This window comes from Dromiciops gliroides, chromosome 1 (assembly GCF_019393635.1).
Source record: "Dromiciops gliroides isolate mDroGli1 chromosome 1, mDroGli1.pri, whole genome shotgun sequence".
Lineage (NCBI taxonomy): Eukaryota > Metazoa > Chordata > Mammalia > Microbiotheria > Microbiotheriidae > Dromiciops > Dromiciops gliroides.
The window spans coordinates 16,969,815-16,988,849 of NC_057861.1; the positions used below are offsets into that span (position 1 = coordinate 16,969,815).

A 19,035-nucleotide genomic window follows, 5' to 3' on the forward strand; every position below is an offset into this window, starting at 1 on the left:
CAGAAAGCTGCCAGAGATAGAACTGGGGGCATAGTTGCAGGTGTGAGTGCTGGGGACTCAGAGGGAGGAAGACCTTTGGTTCTGATCTTGCCTCCAACGCCACAGCCATCGGGGATCCTGATGCCCATAACACCCACACAGAATGCCATGGAGAGGTCCCCTCATTCTCCACTCTGTATGTATGGACCCACACCCACTTGTTGGGTAGGCCTTACTGGTTGAAATCCTGTGGGCTGCAGACAGTTCCTTTTCTGTCTTGCATTTCTAGGGTGACTCGTCCTAGCTAGTCAAGGCTGCTGCTCCCTTCAGGAACACTTCAGGACAGGGTTAACCCTGCTGGCTGCAGAAAAGCTTTGGGAAGAGGAGAGGTTGGCTAGAGCAGCCACTGCCCAAGCTGGGCCAAGCCGGCAGAGGACTTCCACACTGCAGATGTTGGGGGTGGCTGGCATCCTCCCGCCTCCCCCAGTGGAGAATTGTAGGGGCTGGAGTTTTGCTCTTTCCTTTGATTTTTGAGGAGTTCCATTGTTGGGGGGGGGGGTCTGAAAAGGGTTTTGTTTTTCTTTTTAGCCATCATACTAAATCTCCTCAGTACTTTTCAAATGAAGTACTTAGGGGTTTCTTCACTATCCCTCAGAAGAATAGAATTCCACAAGAGAGGAGGCCTTGGGTTTGTCATTTGTCTTTATAGCCTTCTAAGTCTGTGCTTTTTAGCTTTGTTTTAATGAAATGTTTTACATTTTTTTTTTTTTAAGTGAGGCAGTTGGGATTAAGTGACTTCCCCAGGGTCCCACATCTAGTAAGTGTCAAGTGTCTGAGGCCATGTTTGAACTCAGGTCCTCCTGAATCCAAGGCCGGTGCTTTATTCACTGCGGATTCCTCAACATTGTTTCCTAGAATAATTTTCCCATTCTAGCATTAAGATCTTTGATTTCTCATAATCAGTGATATGGACCCACTCTTTGGAAGAAGATAGCTCTTGGTTAATTTAGTAATGCACTGGCTTCTCTTCACACTGCCAAGTGAAGTTATGAGGCTAGTGGTTTCAGTAGGGGACGGGACTGTTCTGCAGCTGCTACAAGATGCCACATGTGTGGTTCAGCCCTCCTCCAATGGGGTCACCATCTTTCAAGATTTCTCTTTGGCTTCTTTTCTCTTTCTGTTTATTTTAGTCTTTTTTTTTGGTGAGGCAATGGGGGTTAAGTGACTTGCCCAGGGTCACACAGCTAGTAAATGTCAAGTGTCTGAGGCCGGATTTGAACTCAGGTCCTCCCGAATCCAGGGCCTGTGTTCTATCCGCTGCACCACCTAGCTGCCGTCCCCCCCCCCCCCCTGCCCTTTTTAAGGGTGTCTGGGTTAGTATGAAATCCAATGCAAGTTCACAATAGGTAATGTTTTGGGAAAGATTCAGAGAGGAAACCAGACTGTGTGTGTGTGTGTGTGTGTGTGTGTGTGTGTGTGTGTGTGTGTGTGTGTGTGAGTGAGTGAGTGAGTGAGTGAAAGAGAGAGAAAGAGGAAAGAAGGAGAGGATAAGGATCTGAACTGTTTGGTAAAACATTGCCATTGAGCCAGTCAGGCTTAAAATTTCTTGAGGATCAGCCTGGAGGAGCCTTTCATGTTTTCTTATTGCTACTGTGGCTTTGTGTGGTTTTCTCCTTTCATGGATTGCTCTGCCCCTTGCCAATAAAGACGATGGTAGTCACCCCACCGTGTCTCTAGAACATCTTTTTAAAGTCACATTTTTCCCAAAATGGGAGTAGATTTCTTAAAAATGGATTTATCCTTGAATTTCTTTCTTCCAGCTCCCATTCTTCCCCTTATGACTGCCTACATGTGTTTTTTTAACATGGCTGGATGGGATGTGGGTGAGGTCAGTGACGTAAAGCTCGAACAGACCCATGGAATGATCAGAGCCATGACTTTGACCTCGTTTTCACTCTCCTCAAATTACCAGGGCTAATTAACCTGGACATCACTAAATGAGAGCAGACATAAGCTTTTGGATCTGCTGCAATGAGATGTGTTCCATATTAAAGACTCAGCATGTTTGAAGTTGAAGTTGAGCTAGGAAGGAAATCCTGAATGTGATCAGTGTCCAACCTGAAGGCGGAAGAGTGAGTGAATGAATGAATGAATGAATGAATGAATGAGTGCACGAATGCCCTTGGTCTTCTTTTGTCTATATAAATGCTTGTTGATTGATTTGTGTGTCAAGGCCCTCTGGGAGAGAGGCATGGATAAGATCAGATTCCTGTCTTTAAGTTATAATGCAATACGTATAAGACATCTGTTGATGATAACTAGGGACAGGACTTGTGATTTCATTGGTCTCTGGTCAGTAAGCATTTATTAAGTGCCTACTATGTACCAGGCATACAGTGGGGTAAGTGCAGGGGTCAGCAAACTACCACACCAAGGGCCACAATGAGCCTACCTGTTCTTTGCATGGCATACAATCTAAGAGGGGTCTTTACGTTTTTAGATAGAATACAGTTTTTACTTTAAAATGTAAAAACCATGGCTTGTGGTCCCTGCTATTGTCCACTTTCTCTGCCACTTAAAGTCTTAGTGAGTGGTCTTTGCTCGCTGGGAAGTTGCCCGGGGTTACACAGCCAGCATGTCTCCTAGGTGGGCCTTGAAGAAGCCGACCCTTCTGGGTGCTGAGACGTCAGGATGGGCCCCCCTTGAGCCTGGGACATAGTGGGTGGAATGCTGGACTGGCTACCTTCCTCCCCTCTGCCCGTGTGGTACTTCCCTTAAAGCTGGCTATTGCAGTTCTTCTTGTTGGCTCGGCCAGACCCTACCGGCCTAAAAAGTCTTGAGAGTGACTCGCTGGGGAATTGGGACCTGTCGCAGGGGAGGGGGTGCGGTAGCTGGAGTCATTACTTAGGTCGCTGCTGCTGCTTTCCTTGCCGGGCACGGGCGTTATCGGCCCCATTTAAAAGGTCCTGTCAGTCAGCACCAGGGCGTGGCACCTTGTACTTGGTTCAAGCCATTCCAGGCCTTGTGTTTTCTGTTGTCCCAAGAAGGCTGCGTGTGTTGGGCTCTGAGGCCCCCAACACGAAAGAGGGATGGTTGCAGCCAGCCAGTCCTAGAGATTTCTACCTTGTGAATTCCGTTAGTTCTCTTTTACTATTTCTGTCTGAACTATAAGCACGTGGTTTGAGAGACATCCATTCTGAGGAAGGATGACTAGAAGTTGCCAGCCCCACCTGATGAGGTCGGATCACAGGGAGGCAGAGACAGGTGAACTCCAGCAGGGGGAGCCAGGGCAGCCGGCAGCTGACACCACGGCCCTCCGGAGCCTGTGTCCTGTCCTCACCAGGCTTGGCGGTTCCTTGCCAAAGCCACCTTCAGGCCGAGGGTTCAGCATCAGGCCCCTCTTCCCAGAGTTGTTTATTTAGGAAGGTTTTCTGTGAGATGCTGTGTAAGGTTTGGTTTGTTGTCTGTTCTGTACGGCCTGGTACCTTCTCCACACCACATGCAGCTTTGGAAGAGAAGTCAGTCTTTAGAGAGGTCACACCTCACATCTGTGCCCTCTGAAGACCTGGCACAGCAAGCCTGTCTACTTGTTTGTTTGAAAGAGGACAAACCACTTACTAGCCATGTGACCCTGGGCAAGTCACTTAACCCCCATTGTCTCACCAAAAAAAAAAAAAAAGGACAAACCAAACTCCACGAGGAGCCCCCCCCAAGGAAATCGACCACCTCCCTGTGTGTAATGTTAGGCATTTTCACATCAGCATGCTGGGCCCTGTGCTGACCTTGGGGGACACAAAGAGGAAGTGGCAGGCATGGGCATGGGTGTCCTGCCTAAGAGGAGGCTTTGAGGAGGCAGCTAGGTGGCGCAGTGTATAGAGCACCAGCCTTGGATTCAGGAATACCTGAGTTCAGATCCAGCCTCAGACACTTGACACTTGCTAGCTGTGTGACCCTGGGCAAGTCACTTAACCCCCATTGCCCCGCAAAAAAAAAAAAAAAAAGAGGAGGCTTTGGGTCATCCAAGGAGGGAGGCTGAAGAAAGGGAAGCTGACATGGTGTCATCAAGGAGGTGGCAGCTGAGATAGGCCCTTAGGGAGATGGGAAGAGCCCATTCTGGGCAGGGCTGGCTGAGGCAGAAGGACCTAATTCTTAGGCCTCATCTTCTTGTGAGTGGGTCGGGTAGGTGGCTAAGTGGATAGAGCACCAGGCATGGGGTCAGGAGAAGACCTGAGTTTCAGTCTGGCCTCAGACATGTACTCTCTGTGTGACCCCAGACCAATCACCCTGTTTGCCTCAGTTTCCTCCTTTCTCAAATGAAGTAGCAAACCACTCCAGTATCTCTGCCAAGAAAACCCCAAATGGGGCCAGGAAGAGTTTGACGTGACTGAACAGCATGTATTGTAGCAGCCAGGAAAGGAAGTTTTGATCTGGGAAGCATATGGTGGGTTGAAATATAGGGTGGCCAGTTGACATGGCAGTTCCTGAAATGACAGCACTAACTGACTTGATGGGGGAGGGAGGGAGGGAGGGAGGCCTCCCTGGGTGGAAGACTTTATGGACATGGTTGGTGTCAGGGCGGTCAGTTCTCATCAAGGGCACCAGTCCCCAGTCAGTCGGGCTGAGCTTGGGGTGGGGAGCTCCAGAGATGAGCGGATTTGCTCTCTTGGGGACTGGAGCCTGGACTCTGGACCCAGAGTGCTGAGCTCGGCTCTGCTGGGGTAGAGGAGTTCTTCGACTTCGTTGTGAAAGTCTGCGGGAGCCCGTGGGTCCTTTCTCAGAACCATCTTTAGGATGACAGAGGAATGCACGTCTCAGAGGAGCCATCCTAGAACAAGGTCTAGACCCCAGCTTAAGGGTCCTCTGCAAACGATGCAGAATCCTCTAAATTGATTCTTAAACTCTCCTGGTCCGAGGGATGATTTTTAAGTAAACCAAAAAGGTGCCTTTTTAAAACAAAACAAATGGAAAACATTTCACCTCTGCCTTTGCCTCAGGACTTCAGTTTGGACTTGAAATGAAAGGCCTTTCCCTTCCTACCTTTGCAGTCCTGGGCCAGGGACTTCTCCTGGGGAGGCCCCCATTTTATCTGTGAAGTCAGTGTGCTAAGGAGAGCCCTGCAGAGTGGGTGTCACTATGCTGCCACCTCGAGGGCATGGGGCGCCATGACAAGGTGGGTCGTCAGTTTAGCCCTAGTGCTGGGTTGATACTCTGCTATAATAAGCCTTGTTGTTGTTCACTCCTCTTCAGGTGTGTCTGACTTCATGGCCCATCTGTGGTTTTCTTGGCAAAGACACTGGAGTGATTTGCCCTTTTCTTCTCCAGCTCATTTGAGGCCAACAGGGTGAAGTGACCTGACCAGGGTCACACAGCTAGTAAAGTCTCTAAAGCCTGGTTTGAACCTAGGGAGGTGAGTCTTCCTGACTCCAAGCCCGGTGCTCAATCCACTGCACTGCCCCTTAGCTGCCTGGACTTCTTCCTGCCTGTTCCCTTCCGGATTTCCCCCTCACTTTCAGAAGAGGCCCCTCACAAGTATCACGGGGCAGTGCCCCCCAAGAGAGAATCTTAGTCATGAGCATTTTGAGTAAGAGCAAGCACAGGACTGAGGACTTGGCAGCCTTGGGCACCTCATCCACTTTAGCTTTCTGAAACTGGTTCATCTACCATGTGAGAGGCAACTCTGACATTGTGTGACATGTAAGTGCAGAGGAGGCTGCACCAGGAAGCAGCCTGGCAAGAACAGAGGCAGAAATTTGGACAAGAGATGCAGCAAGGACTGCCCGGCCTGGTGGTACCTGAAGACAAGGACAAGGCAGCCTTGGCAGAGGCCTCAGGAGGGCCCCTGATGGCACGTGCTCTTCTCCGGATCAGAGCGGATTTGCTGGATGGGAGGAGAGGGAGAGGTCACAGGGAGCCTTGTTTGGTGGAGGAGATGTGTAGGAGAATTGAGCTGTAAAGAACGAGGAATCCCATCCACTCTAGACTTCTCCCACGTTTGACAGAGAAGGACTTTGTGTTTAATGCTCCAGACAGTAGCTCCAGAAGAGACATCTAGAACGCCCCCCCCATATAACACCTGTGTGCAGGTTTGACACCTGTGTGCAGGTCTGAAGAGGCGGATTTTCCCCAAAGAGAAACTCCATTCACTTGGAACAGGCCTTGATGATCAGCAGGGTCCTCCTTGCATCTGCACCAAGGTGCCCTGCCGCTTAAAGCCTGTTTCTTTTTTGATCCCCTGGAGGCCACAGACTGCCATCAGTAAGCTTGGAGGGGACCTCTCCGCTCATAAGACAGGTGAGGAAAATGTAGGTCAGAGGATGACAACTGGCTCCCAGAGCCAGGCCTGTAGCCCCGTGAAACATGACTGGCCCTCTTTGTCCTCCTTTATAGACTCAGGGACGGGGGGGGGGGGGGGGGGGGGGGGAGTGACCCTGGCTTGCAGGACCTATGAGCTTGGAAGACTTTGTGCAGTCCTCTCTGTCCATTCAGTCAGCCAGGGTTTATTAGGCCTGCTGTGTGCTCGGCTAGACTCCGTTACTAAGTCGCTCAGGGAGTGCATGTTATCTTGAGGGCTTGGGGGTTTCTCTCCCAGCACCCATCAGGCTGTGTGAAGATCTGATCATCGCCTCTCTCCACCACAGCAGCCCGTAAGGAGCTCCACCCACTAAGGCATTAATAGGGACTGTGTGACCCATGTCAGAGGAAGGGTGACCCACTCAGGAAATCCTGGCTGTTTCAAGCATCAGATTGTAAGCTCCTGGAGGGCAGAGACTGTTTTATTTGTATTCCTGGCGCATTTCTTATTGAATCGAGGTGTAAATAAGCCATACGTGGTACCTAGTGGTAGTTGTGTAGTAATTTCTTGGCCATTTTTCTTGTTCTTTTTTTTTTTTTGTAAACCAAAGTATTGTAGTCACGTTGCTTCATATTAATTCAGGATGTTGTGTCACCGTAGCCTTCCAGCCCTATTGATTGGTGCTTTGACTGTTGCTTGTCTTCTCTCGACCGTTTCCACAGGCCTAGCCCTTGGCTGAGCAGAATGCTCTCGGGGCATTGCCTGGCCGGTACCCCATGAAGTGGGAGGTGGCATGCCAGTGCCATGGTGGATTCTAAAAGGTAATGGCCAGACTGTGTCGCATCATCCTGAGGTCGCTGTCTGCCTCTCTGTGCTCAGCAGGTGCCCAAAGGGAGTGATCCAACCAGCCTCACTGACAGTGGACGCCGTTCTGACTGTTCTGTCCCTCTGTCCCTGCACAGGTGTGGCAGATCCCAGAAAACGGACTCACTCTCTCGCTGACCGAACCCGTGGTGATTTTGGAAGGCCATTCCAAGAGGGTGGGCATAGTGGCTTGGCATCCGACCGCACGCAACGTTCTGCTTAGTGCAGGTAGGGGCCTCCTTCCAGGCTGGCTTTGTCTTTCATTGAGTCCTCCCTGTCCAGACCTCCGCTTCAAGACCATGCCCTGTGCTGGTCACTGAACAGAGACTTAGTGCTCTTGATGCCACCCACCCCTTCCAGCCTCTTCTTCCATCACTGCCGAAGCAGGAAGCTACATGGGACTGAGGTTCATGGCCAAGTCTCCCTGTATGGGCCTGTATCTGAGCCTCTCCAGCCTGGGGGAGCATGCTGCTGCTCCCCCTGATACTGTCCATCACAAGGCATTAGAAGAGGGGCCTTTAGGAGGTCGTAACACTCAGAGCTCTGTAGCCCGTGTCGTATAGACCATGTGTGCAGACTTGTTAGAAGGAGTGCCTGCCATGTGCCAGGAGCCCCTGCCCTCAGGGAGCTCCCAGTCTAGTGGGGCAGCTTCAGTCCTTCCTTTCAGTCCTTTCAGGCTGCTTAGATGCATCTCTGAGGAGACACAGAAGAGACACAAAGGAGGAGGGCGTGAGCAGCTGGGGTGTAGGGGCACCAGGAAAGCTTTGTGCAGAAAGAGGTCTTCAGGATGCCTTCTGAAGAAAGAGAGAGATTCTGGGAGGCGGAGGTAAGGAGGGAGGGCCCGTAGCCAGAAGGTCAGCCACTCTCACCTGGGAGGGGCCGCCTGGTGGGCAGGAGCTGCCCTTTGGGGCTGCCCAGGCCTCTTCCACAGAGACAGCCTCGGTGCTGCAGTGTCTGGTGGAAGACCTGGGGTCTCATCCTGCTGCAGCACACTGGAAGCTTGGTGAGGCTCCTGATTGAGACGAACACAGATGTGAGAAAGGAGAGGGGAGTCGGTGTCATTGAACTACGGTGCTCTTTGCCAGCGAGGCCTGGGAAGCCCGCAGTGACTCCATCACATCTCACACTGAAAAGGTTGTGTAGGAGAAAAGTGTATTCTCATCAGTCATTAAAAGGAGAATTGCTAACATTTCTATAGCACTTAGTTTGTGCTGGGCACTGTGCTAACAATGCCTTTACAAACACTGCCTCATTTGATCCTCATTTGAGGCAAGCAGAAGTTAGTGTCACACAACTAGTCAGGGTCTGTGGCCACATTTGAACTCAGCACTTTATCCAGTGAGTCACCTAGCTGCCTAACCATATGGGAAAACCCAGGGGAGTTGTTCTCTTAAAGGCTGGGAACACTGGACCATGGGGATTTGCCCTGAGATGGATGTGAAGGCCCAAGCAGGCAGTGAAGCCCAGAGTTCCTTTTCTCGAGAAAGACCCCAGATCGATGTTGAGGTACAAAATGGAGCATTCATGGGCAAGTCTTGGGAGCCCTTCCTGGGTTTGGCCCAGACGCTCAGTCTGAAAAGAAGAGAGAGGATTCCAGGGATGGATCCTGGACACGGCCCTGTCCTTTACGGCCATTTTGGGCGGGAGCAGATGAGTGGGTGTTAGTCTGAAGCTCCCGCCCCTCTACTGGGCTCCCACTCCCCACCCACAGGCCCAGCCTTGGATGCAGTAGCTCTGACTTTCAGGGCATTAGGCCTGTAGGCTCTGGGCCCAGCAAGTCACCTTAATTCGGGATGTGTTACCCAGCACCTGTGATGCATCATGAGGATTTCCTGTTGGAAGTACCTTCCTTGTTATTGTTCAGTCACATGTAGTCCTATCCCCACAATGACAGATTCACTAACTCTTTAGCACAACGACGGAGGTTCAGCCTCTCCAAGTGCTTGTCAGTCGAGGCAACTCAGGGTTGCTTTTTCTTTGGGGCATCTTTGCTGCCGGTTCCAGACCTGCCTAATTAGTTTTGGGGTTCTTGTCCATCAGCCTGCTCCTTCCTGTCCTTGTTGGAAGGTAAAGGGCCATTGTGAATCCAAGATCAAATAGTTGCATAGATTTTGTTCTTTTCTTTTTTTTATAGTTTTTCTTGTTTCAAAATTTTCTCGGGGCAGCTAGGTGGCACAGTGGATAAAGCACTGGCCCTGGATTCAGGAGTACCTGAGTTCAAATCCAGTCTCAGACACTTGACACTTACTAGCTGTGTGACCCTGGGCAAGTCACTTAACCCCCATTGCCCTGCAAAAAAAAAAAAATTCTCCCTCCCCAAGACAGCAAGAAATCTGAGATAGGTTATATATTTCTGCATTAATCATGCTGTGAAAGAAGAATCAGAGCCAAAGGTAAAAACCTCAAAAAAAAAAAAACAGAAATAGTATGGTTCGATCCGCATCTGGATTCCACAGTTCTTTTTTTCTGGATGTGGAGAGCATTTTCCATCATGAGTCCTTTGGAACTATCTTGGACCATTGTGTTGCTGAGAAGAGTCAAGTCTATCACAGTTGATCCACACCCAGTGTTGATACTGTGTACAATGTTCTCTTGGTTCTACTCCTCTCACTCAGCAGTTGCATAGGTTTTGTCTTGCATTCATTCTCAGGAATAACTGATGGAAGGCCTTGTTTGAGAGTGTCATCATTATGATGGAGGCTCCCTTTCCCTTTGCTTAGTGGCTTCAGGTGGTGGTTCAGCCCCTGCTCCTCTCTTCCATAGATGTGCACACATGTGAGCGCGCTCTTGTGCGCTCTCTCTCGCTTGCTCTCTCAGCATTCCAACGTTTCTTTTACTCTGAAAACAAAATTTTCTTTCTTGGAAAAACTCCTTTGATCATTTGGATCCATCCAACTGAGTGAATAAAAAATTGGGCGGCTCAAGGGTTGTAAGCTTCTCCTTCACAAGGATCGTTGTTTTTCAGTCAGTTTGAGACCCTTAATAACCAGAGCTGCAGAATTAGAAGAGATGGGCAAAGAGCTTAGGCGTCATCTAGTTTTGACAGTTGGGGAAGTGGAGGCAGGAGCCTAGCAATGCAGCTGGGCTTGGTCAGCCAGTTCCTTCTCCTTTTCAGTCCCTTTAACCCTTCGTGTTCTGCTTGTGGCTTCCTTCAGGTTGTGATAATGCCGTCATTATCTGGAACGTGGGGACAGGGGAAGCCCTCATAAACCTGGACGACTTGCACTCGGACATGATCTACAATGTGAGCTGGAACAGGAACGGCAGTCTGATATGTACGGCCTCCAAAGACAAGAAAGTGAGAGTGATTGACCCCCGGAAGCAGGAGATCGTGGCCGTGAGTAGTGGGGCTGTACACCGAGCAGGAGGGCAGGGTGGCCTCTCTTTTCTTTCCTCGCCACTTGGAGTGGATGCATTTTGCTGTGGCGTCAGTCACTTCCCAGTGAACAGCCTCCCATTTACAGAGGTCAGTTAGACCGCCTGGTGCACTGATGGCAGCCATCAGCACCTAGCATTGTAATGATGATCCAAATGGAAGCCAGCCCTGGGGGCGGCCGAGCGCTCCTCCCTCATCATGTACAATCTCCATCCATGGGACAATGAGGCTTCCCAGCTTTCCCGCTCTGGGCCGAGGGGCCCTCGGACATCCTAAGTGCTGGCGGATGTGATGTGGTCACTCTCCCAGCACGCACTCCCCTCCCTCTCTTACACTTTCTGAGAGTCTTTGTAAGGTTTTACTCCTGTCTTTTGTTCTTACATTATCATAATTTCCTATGAGGTCACGCCCCCAACAAAGAAAACCTTTGGGAGGGGCCCCTGACCCCATGGTGGGAGAGTGACTAGATCTGCCGGTGCCTTCAGTCTCATCATGGCTGTGGTGTTTGTGATTCTTCTTGCCTCGATTCTCCTATCCCATACTGTCATGTGTCGGGATTCCTCGTCCCTCCAGCACTGTCATCGGCTGACGATTGCCTTTTTTGTCTCAGCTTGTTTAGACGTCGCCTGGTAGAGGACCCCCTGCTCTGACCATTCTGCTCTCTGGGCCCTTCCTTTGTGCCTCTGACACCCTTGGATCCCTGAGTCAGGGTGGGGAAGGGGAATGGCCTGGGAACGTTTCTGATGTAATTCCAAACAAGAATGGTTGGGCCTTCCCACAGCCCTCCCGTTATTGACTGACTTCTTTGCCACCTTGTGGGGTCAAGTTGCAGTGAACAAAATGAGACAGCACCTGTGGCCCCCGCTGAGAGGATGGCGTGCAGAGCCCCTGTTTTTGTAGTGTGGCTGCTCCACTTTGCCATCTGGGCGGAGCTGGGCTCCTCCGCTGTGTAAGAGCCCGCTTGGCTGGGCTTGATCCATTGCACATCCTCCGGGCGACTGATTTTTCTTGGTGAATGTGTTTCAGGAGAAAGAAAGGGCCCACGAAGGAGCTCGGCCCATGAGAGCCATCTTTTTGTCAGACGGCAACGTCTTCACCACTGGCTTCAGCCGCATGAGTGAGCGGCAGCTCGCCCTCTGGAATCCGGTAGGACTATTTCGCCCTGGGGCTGGTCGGGTGTCCCTAAGCCTTTGTGTATGTGTGCGCCAGGGCTTGGGTGATGGGTGGCATTGTGCTCTGCTTCTCACCAGTGCCCTGGTCCAGCTCCAGGAAAACAAACTCTGCAGCATTGTGGATTGCTTGAATTCTTTTGTTTTTATCCCCCAGCACCTAGAACATACAGTTGCTAACAGTCCTTTACTGCAGAAAACTTAAATTAGCTGATTTTTTACCAGTGCTGGCGCAGCGGTCGTTTCACTGGTGCTTGAAGACCTTTAGTGATGAGGAGCTCACTACCTCCCCACCTACGTGGTCGCCCCTTCTGCTGTTGGGCAGCTCTCACGTTGGGAAGTTGTTTGTTATTGGATCGAGTCCAAGTCAGGCTCTCTGTGATGCATGAGCATAGAATTAGAAAGAACTTGAAAGGCCTCTAGTCCAGCTGGCTCATTTCATAGATGACAAAGCCAGGGCCCCAGAGTCAGTGTGTCTGCCCTCACACTCCCACCAACCAGTCATCTCTAGCTGAGAATGAGGTGGCCTTAAGATCGGCTGTTAACTTTCTGTGTGCTTGTTTGCAGAAAAACATGCAAGAACCCATCGCCTTGCATGAAATGGACACCAGCAATGGCGTGTTACTGCCCTTCTATGACCCCGACACCAGCATCATCTACCTGTGTGGGAAGGTAACAGTGCCCTCCATGTGTGTACCTTGTCACTGCTGAGCCCGGGGCACAGATCAGGGAGAACTAGGCCCTTCTCTGAGGGGGGGGGTGAGGTGATTTCTCGCAGTAGCCGAGACAAGTGGGCTCTGAAGAAAGTTCTTTCTATTCTATTTGTTGTTATTGTTGTTGTTGTTTTTGGGGGTGGGGCAATGAGAGTTAAGTGACTTGCCCAGGGTCACACAGCTAGTCAAATGTCTGAGGCTGCATTTGAACTCAGGTCCTCCGGAATCCAAAGCTTCTTCCTGTTTTAATTGATTTTAAAAACCAAGGGACAAGGGGCAGCTAGGTGGCACAGTGGATAGAGCATCGGCCCTGGAGTCAGGAGGACCTGAGTTCAAATCCAGCTTCAGACACTTGACACTTACTAGCTATGTGACCCTGGGCAAGTCACTTAACCCCAATTGCCTCACCAAAAAAACCAAGGGACAGCTAGGTGGCACAGTGGATAAAGCATTGGCCCTGGATCCAGGAGGACCTGAGTTCAAATCTGGCCTCAGACACTTGACACTTACTAGCTGTGTGACTCTGGGCAAGTCACTTAACTGTCATTGCCCTGCAAAAACAAAAACAAAAACAAAAAACAAAACCAAGGGAAATGTGGGAGGCTGTTGTGGTGACGCACATTGGTTCCGAAGGCCCCATGCTTCCTCGCTGCTGATGCTCCCAGTAGGACTGAGGGAGCTTGCCTCAGAATCCACTGCCTGGCCCTCGCTTGGCCTTCCCCACTTTGTGCCAGGGCTTCCTTTTAGAGTAACACATGTGCATGGGATGTATCGGAGGTGTCCTGGTGGCCAGACAAAGCCATTGTGTGCCAGGCGCTGGGGACATGGAAGAGAGAGTCCCTGCCTGCCTTCAGGGAGCCGACATTCTAATGGAGAAAGACCACACAGAAAGAGGGGGCAGGGAATGATGAAGGTGCCCAGACGGGGGGGGGGGGGGGGGAGGAGGAAGCACGGTTGGGCTGGGCACCTCCCAAAATGGAGGCACCGAAAGGAGCTCATCTGTGAGAGAAGGGGTCTGGGGTGGTAGAAGGTGAGGAGACCCCAAGCACCGAAGGTGGCTCTGGGGTGAGCTGCAGTGTTAGACATGCTTACAATCAGACATACACCCCGAAGCCCCATACGGGACCCGAACTCCAACACTGAACTGTTGTCTTGGGATCAGATGGTGTGTGTAGCATGGCAGTGATCCACTCCCCGTCACCCCGTACACCGGCTCGGCTGGCCTGGGGAAGAAAACCGCCTTTCTCCTTTCACCCAAAGCTTTGCTTTCGTAGATGATTCTGGAGACTGCTGGCGGGCATGTCAGCACCAGTCCAGGTTCGCATCACCCTGGGCACGATCCCCTGCCCAGCACCCCTGGCCCTCCTCTTCAGGACCTGCGGGGACAGGGAGCTCACTACCTAAGGAGAGTGCACTTGCAGTGCTCTCCACCTTCAGCTCTGGGCTCCGGGCCAAGCAGAGCAATTCCTTGTGTGTGCATGGGACCAGGCTTGATCGCCTTTTCTTTTTTGATGACAAGGAATGTGTCCCTCCCTAAGCTTCCTATCCTGCTTCTGGTCAGTTCTCGTGTGGCCTGGTTCTGATGGACCCGTCTGGTCACTAGCAAGGCCCGGATGATGGGCCCGGGCTGACATGGAGCCGATGGAGAGGAAAAGGAGGTGCCCAGCTTCACCTGGGCCTGTTCTTCCTTCCTGCAGGGAGACAGCAGCATCCGCTACTTTGAGATCACAGACGAATCTCCCTACGTCCACTACCTCAACACTTTCAGCAGCAAAGAGCCCCAGCGGGGGATGGGGTACATGCCCAAGAGAGGGCTCGACGTCAACAAGTGTGAGATCGCCAGGTACGCCGGCTCATCCCAGCCCCTGTGGGTGGCTTTACCAGGGTTGAGGTCGCTGCGGCGTCTTTTCTTTCTTGTCTAAGTTTAATTAATCGTGTTCAAGGACTTTGCTCCGGTCCGTTGGACAGACCCCTTTTCTCAAGCCTTAATTCACCAGACTTTGAGTCCCTATGGCATGCCCATGTGCTGTGCTGGCTCTTAGGAGACCGAGAGAAGCCGTGGTCCTGGCCGTAGGGCACTGGCATTGACCTGGCACCTGCTGTGTGCTGGGCTCAGGGCTAAGTGACTTAGAATGCTGGTCTCTGGGAGGTGAAGGCTATCATGATCTCCATTTTACAGATTAGGAAAACTGAGGCAGACAGCAGTGAAGACCCCCCCCCCCCCCAGTGTCACTGCTCCATCCATTGGGCCACCAGCAGCCCTTTTATCATCTTTTCTAATCAGATAAAATAACTGTATTTTCTGGCTATGTATTCAGCCAGAAGGTGCGATGGGTAAAGGACCTGAGTTGAAATCTGGCATCAGATACTAAGTTTGTGAGTCACTGTGCAAGTCACTTAATCTCCATCTGCCTCGATTTCCTCACCTGTAAAATAGGCCCACCGCCCAAGGTTGCCCTAAAATGCCTCTGCAAAGTGCTTTGCAAACTTTAAATCACCAGATAAATATGGTGGCTATTTGAATTGGGGTAGTGGGTTCTGGGGCGGGGGGCTGGGAGGGGATTGGAAGTCAGAGTCTGTGTAGATGCCACCAGCAGAATGAGAGCTCTTTAGCTACGCCCACCCTCCCGGCCTGCTGGGCCAAACTTTTGCCCTGTTTAGACTTTCTCCTGGTCATCGGCTAGTGTGACCCGCTGGCTGCTGACCCCTGGCCCCTCAGAGCAGCTTGGAGTAGGGATTGAAAGAAGGAAGCCATGGGCACTGGGAGGTCCTGCTTTGGGGCCCAGCGGGAGGGGCTGATCAAATAGCCATTTATTCATCAGCACCAAGAGTGGAGCCATCCTGACCCTAACCACCTGGTTAGCCATCGGTCAGTGCAACAGATGCAAGATGACGAAGCCTCCTAGCACCTGTTGTGGGAGTGGCACTGGAGGGCTCTGATGCTCAGGATAAATGAATTGCTGGGGCTTTTCCTGACTTGTGGGTGTGCCAAAAACATCGAGTAAAGCTCCAGCGAATGGGAATGATGTAGCCACCAGCCTCGCCCCCACCTCAGCACGGTGGGAGCTCTGGATGCATCGTCAGCCTTGATTTCCTTAACATTTTCCTTTTCCTTTCTTTGAAGATTCTTCAAACTTCATGAGAGGAAGTGTGAGCCCATTATCATGACTGTTCCAAGGAAGGTAAGGGTGCTCTTTTCCAGGCTGTGGGTGTGAAAGGCCAGCCCTCCCTCAGCCCTCGCTTCACTGCCTCACCTCTCTTGCAGTCCGACCTTTTCCAGGATGACCTGTACCCAGACACAGCAGGCCCAGAGGCCTCCCTGGAGGCAGAGGAGTGGTTTGAGGGGAAGAATGCTGACCCACTCCTCATTTCTCTGAAACACGGCTACGTACCGGGCAAGAACCGAGACCTCAAGGTGGTCAAGAAGAACCTGCTGGACAATAAGCCCTCGGTCAACAAGAAAGGTGGCCTGATAGGCCCCGCCAAGGGCGTGGCCGATGGTGTTGGCACCGTGGTGAGTGGGGGAGGGTGCCGATGGTGTCAGTGCCAGCGTGATCTAAGTGTTGGGAACTTAGGGGTTTACTCCGGGTTCTGAAAACCCCAGTCCTCCCATGTGCTCTTACCCTTTCCTTCGAAGGACACCCCCCTAGTAATCTAGTTTCCACAAGGCCGAGAGGACTGTGCTTTTATTTCTCTCTTGAATCTCAGCCATGAACTTGGGCTCCTAAGCCTAATTTGCATCCAGACCCTTACAGACTTCCCTGTTTTTCCCCTCTTTCCTTAGCAAAATGAAGCCAAATTGGATGAGATCCTCAAAGAGATTAAATCCATCAAAGACACGATCTGCAATCAGGACGAGCGCATTTCCAAGTTGGAGCAGCAGATGGCGAAGATTGCTGCGTGAAGGCAGCCCGGCCGGGAAAGGGGGAGGGTGGAGGGGGGCGCTGGGGGAAACCCCCAACCTTGGGCTACATTCCCCCGCGCAGGAATGAGCCGCCATTTAAGAAGCGGAGCTTTTTATCAAAAGCCTTTCTGATGTTTTAAGTGTTCCGTGACTGTTTGTTGAACTTTAAAGAAACAAAAAAAAAAGTGCTACTTTTAAAGTTCCAGATCTTCTGAATTTTGGAAACCAAACCATTAAGACTCAGTGTTGTGCCCAGGCCTCTTTTTATCATTATTGTTGTTGTTGTTGTTGCAAACTAGGGACCAATGGATGCCACGTCGCTCTTTAGAATTTGTTGTTTTTTTTTAAACTTGCCAAAAACCAAAAGTAGCTTTTTTCCCCTCTGTATTTTGCTACTTTGCAGTATTTGTGTGTGTGTGTGTATTTTTCCTTAATTTGAAAGGGACAGCACTGTGTATGTTTATAAAATGAAGATAAAATATTATTTTATATAAACATTCATCTTAGAACAATCAGAGCAGTAGCCACTTTGTGCTGCCTTGTCTGTGGCATGAAGGGAGTCAGGGGAAGGAAGCTTTGAGCAGTCCCGAGGGTGGCTTGGCCCCAGCCTCCCGGTCTCCCCCCTCGGTCTTTAGATTGGCCTCCTCTCCTTTCCCTTAGTGTGAAGTCAGGCCTCCTGTCTCCCTCCATCTCCTCCCTCCATCACGCTGTTGGGCCTCCAGCCTTGGGCTCTTGGGAGGCGGCTCTGTCCAGACTGGCGTGGGTGCTGGCGTCTTGGCCATTTCTTACTTGAAGCATCATGTTTTAGGTTCGGGACTAGTGCCCGGCGGGCGTGGATGCCCAGGAGAGAACGTGGGCATGCAGTGACTTTCTCTGTGCTTGGGCACCAGCCATGTGGAACTCAGAAGGGGAGCATGGATCTTGTAGTCTTGCCTTTTCTGTTGTTTTACCATCTCGCTTTGATGCCTCGCCAGAGGAAAAAGGTTCTCTTCCCACTAACAAAGCGCTAAGTCCACACATACAAAATGACTGTACTCAGGGCCCCCTCCCCCCGCATTTTGTTCTCCCTCCCTCCATTTCAGACATCCTCCCATTAAACTTTGGAGACCCAGGGACAGAGGGTGCTTGGTGCTGACAAAGGCATGAGTGATAAAGTTGCTGGAGTCCGGTTGGGCCCCTCCTTGGGCCCTTATCCCGTGCCCAGGGTTCCCCTTTCATGGCCCCAGCCCTGCATGTACTTGCATGCTCAGCCTTGGGCGGGGGGTGGCGAGTGCCAGACTCCCTATGCCTCGGGACAGCTAAGGCCTGGCCTCTGTCTGTCTGTCTTGTGTGTAGAGGAAAGCTTATGTGGAAGGACTGAGCTTCTCAGGTTGGATGTGGAAGGAAAGTCTGGCGGTGGGATGGTGAAGGGAGCTCCCATGGCCGCTAGTGTTGTTGGGGAGAGAGCCCCGGGTCCGAGCAGAAGAGGCCGCTGGGAATCGGCCAGGCCGGCTCTGTGGGTTTGGCCTTGGAGCTGAAGAGGGGCAAGAGTAGGCCCTGGATGGCAGGCCACAGTTTGAGGGCATCCAGGCCTTTGGTACCGTGCACCTTTTGTGCAGAAGTAGAGAATGAGGCATGTGAACACGACTTGGGTGCAGAGAGAGGGGTGTGTTTGTGTGTGTGTGTATGTGTATGTGTGTACCTTCCGGTGTCAGATTGCTGGTGGCGGCGGGGTGTTTGAAGTAGTGTCGGTCTGAGGTGGGAAGAGGGTGAGGAAAAGTCATGCCGATTTTCGTCTGTTGCTTGTGTCTTATTTAAGTGAATGGATGCCTGAAGCTGGGGGGTGTGGGTGGGATGGGAGCGGGCTGGTTGGTGTTTGGTGTTAAGCCGTGATAGCCCAGAGGAGAACCAGTGAATTATCCCAAGATCGGCTCTTATAGAGCGGCCATAGTATTCTGTCAAAATATTTGCTTCCATTTTCAACGATAAAATCATTGATTACAAAATTGTCTCCGTGTTTATTTCCTGCCCCAAACTTGATTTTGTGGCAGCTGCTTTTGTTTTGTTTCGTGAAGCTGCTGTGGGTGTTAGTGCAGCAGAACCGCTGGCTGTACTTCTTCTGTTAACGGTAAGTATGGGGGGGCGCAGAATGTGTGTGTGAGAGAGCGAGAGAGCCCCGTGAAGCAGCAGAAGTCAACCACATATCAGATGGGAAGTGGTGGCTCTTCTTTGGACGCCAGGGTGGGACTGTAAGTCGTTGCTGCTCACGTGACAGTGGGGGCGATGCAGGCCTGCCTTGCCTCTCTCACATAGGCTGCTCAGGACACAGCAGAGAGTGGAGGGATGCCGTGCAAATCCTATCCTACTCCTGACCTTGGGCCTTGGTTTTCTCATCTGTAAAAATGAGGGGCTTGGACCAGACCTCTAAGGTTCAAACACGACTCCCTTGAGAAGAGGAACGTGTGATGGAGCTTCGTTCCTACAGAGGATTTTTAGCCAGATGGGACCGGTTTTTACCCCCTCAGCTCACTGGTGCTTTGCACGGAATCTGTCAAGAAAGGACTTAGAATGCCTTTCTCCTACTGCCCAACTTGTTTTTGGTTTTAATGGGATGCTGGGCCGTGTTCTCAAATAGCTTCTCATGAAAATAAATTTTTTCATGTTTGATAGTGTTGGTGCCAGCCAGGGTAGCCATAGGTGCAGGATTGGACTGGACCGGCTCATGACACTGGGAAGGTGTGTGTGAAGACTGGGCCTGA

The 19,035-nt window shown here is 51.3% G+C and overlaps 1 protein-coding gene across 1 annotated transcript in view; it reads left to right on the top strand.

The window, feature by feature from the left end:
• The window catches only part of CORO1C (coronin 1C), an 84,680-nt gene extending 66,398 nt beyond the window's left edge, over window positions 1-18,282 (top strand). Inside the window, exons 4-11 of the mRNA XM_043974504.1 lie at window positions 7,234-7,363; window positions 10,291-10,472; window positions 11,538-11,657; window positions 12,248-12,352; window positions 14,091-14,236; window positions 15,518-15,575; window positions 15,659-15,907; window positions 16,178-18,282. Coding sequence (XP_043830439.1) covers window positions 7,234-7,363; window positions 10,291-10,472; window positions 11,538-11,657; window positions 12,248-12,352; window positions 14,091-14,236; window positions 15,518-15,575; window positions 15,659-15,907; window positions 16,178-16,297 — 1,110 coding nt within the window. The 3' untranslated portion in view covers window positions 16,298-18,282. The remainder of the gene's footprint in view (window positions 1-7,233; window positions 7,364-10,290; window positions 10,473-11,537; window positions 11,658-12,247; window positions 12,353-14,090; window positions 14,237-15,517; window positions 15,576-15,658; window positions 15,908-16,177) is intronic.
• Window positions 18,283-19,035: the final 753 nt, after the last annotated feature.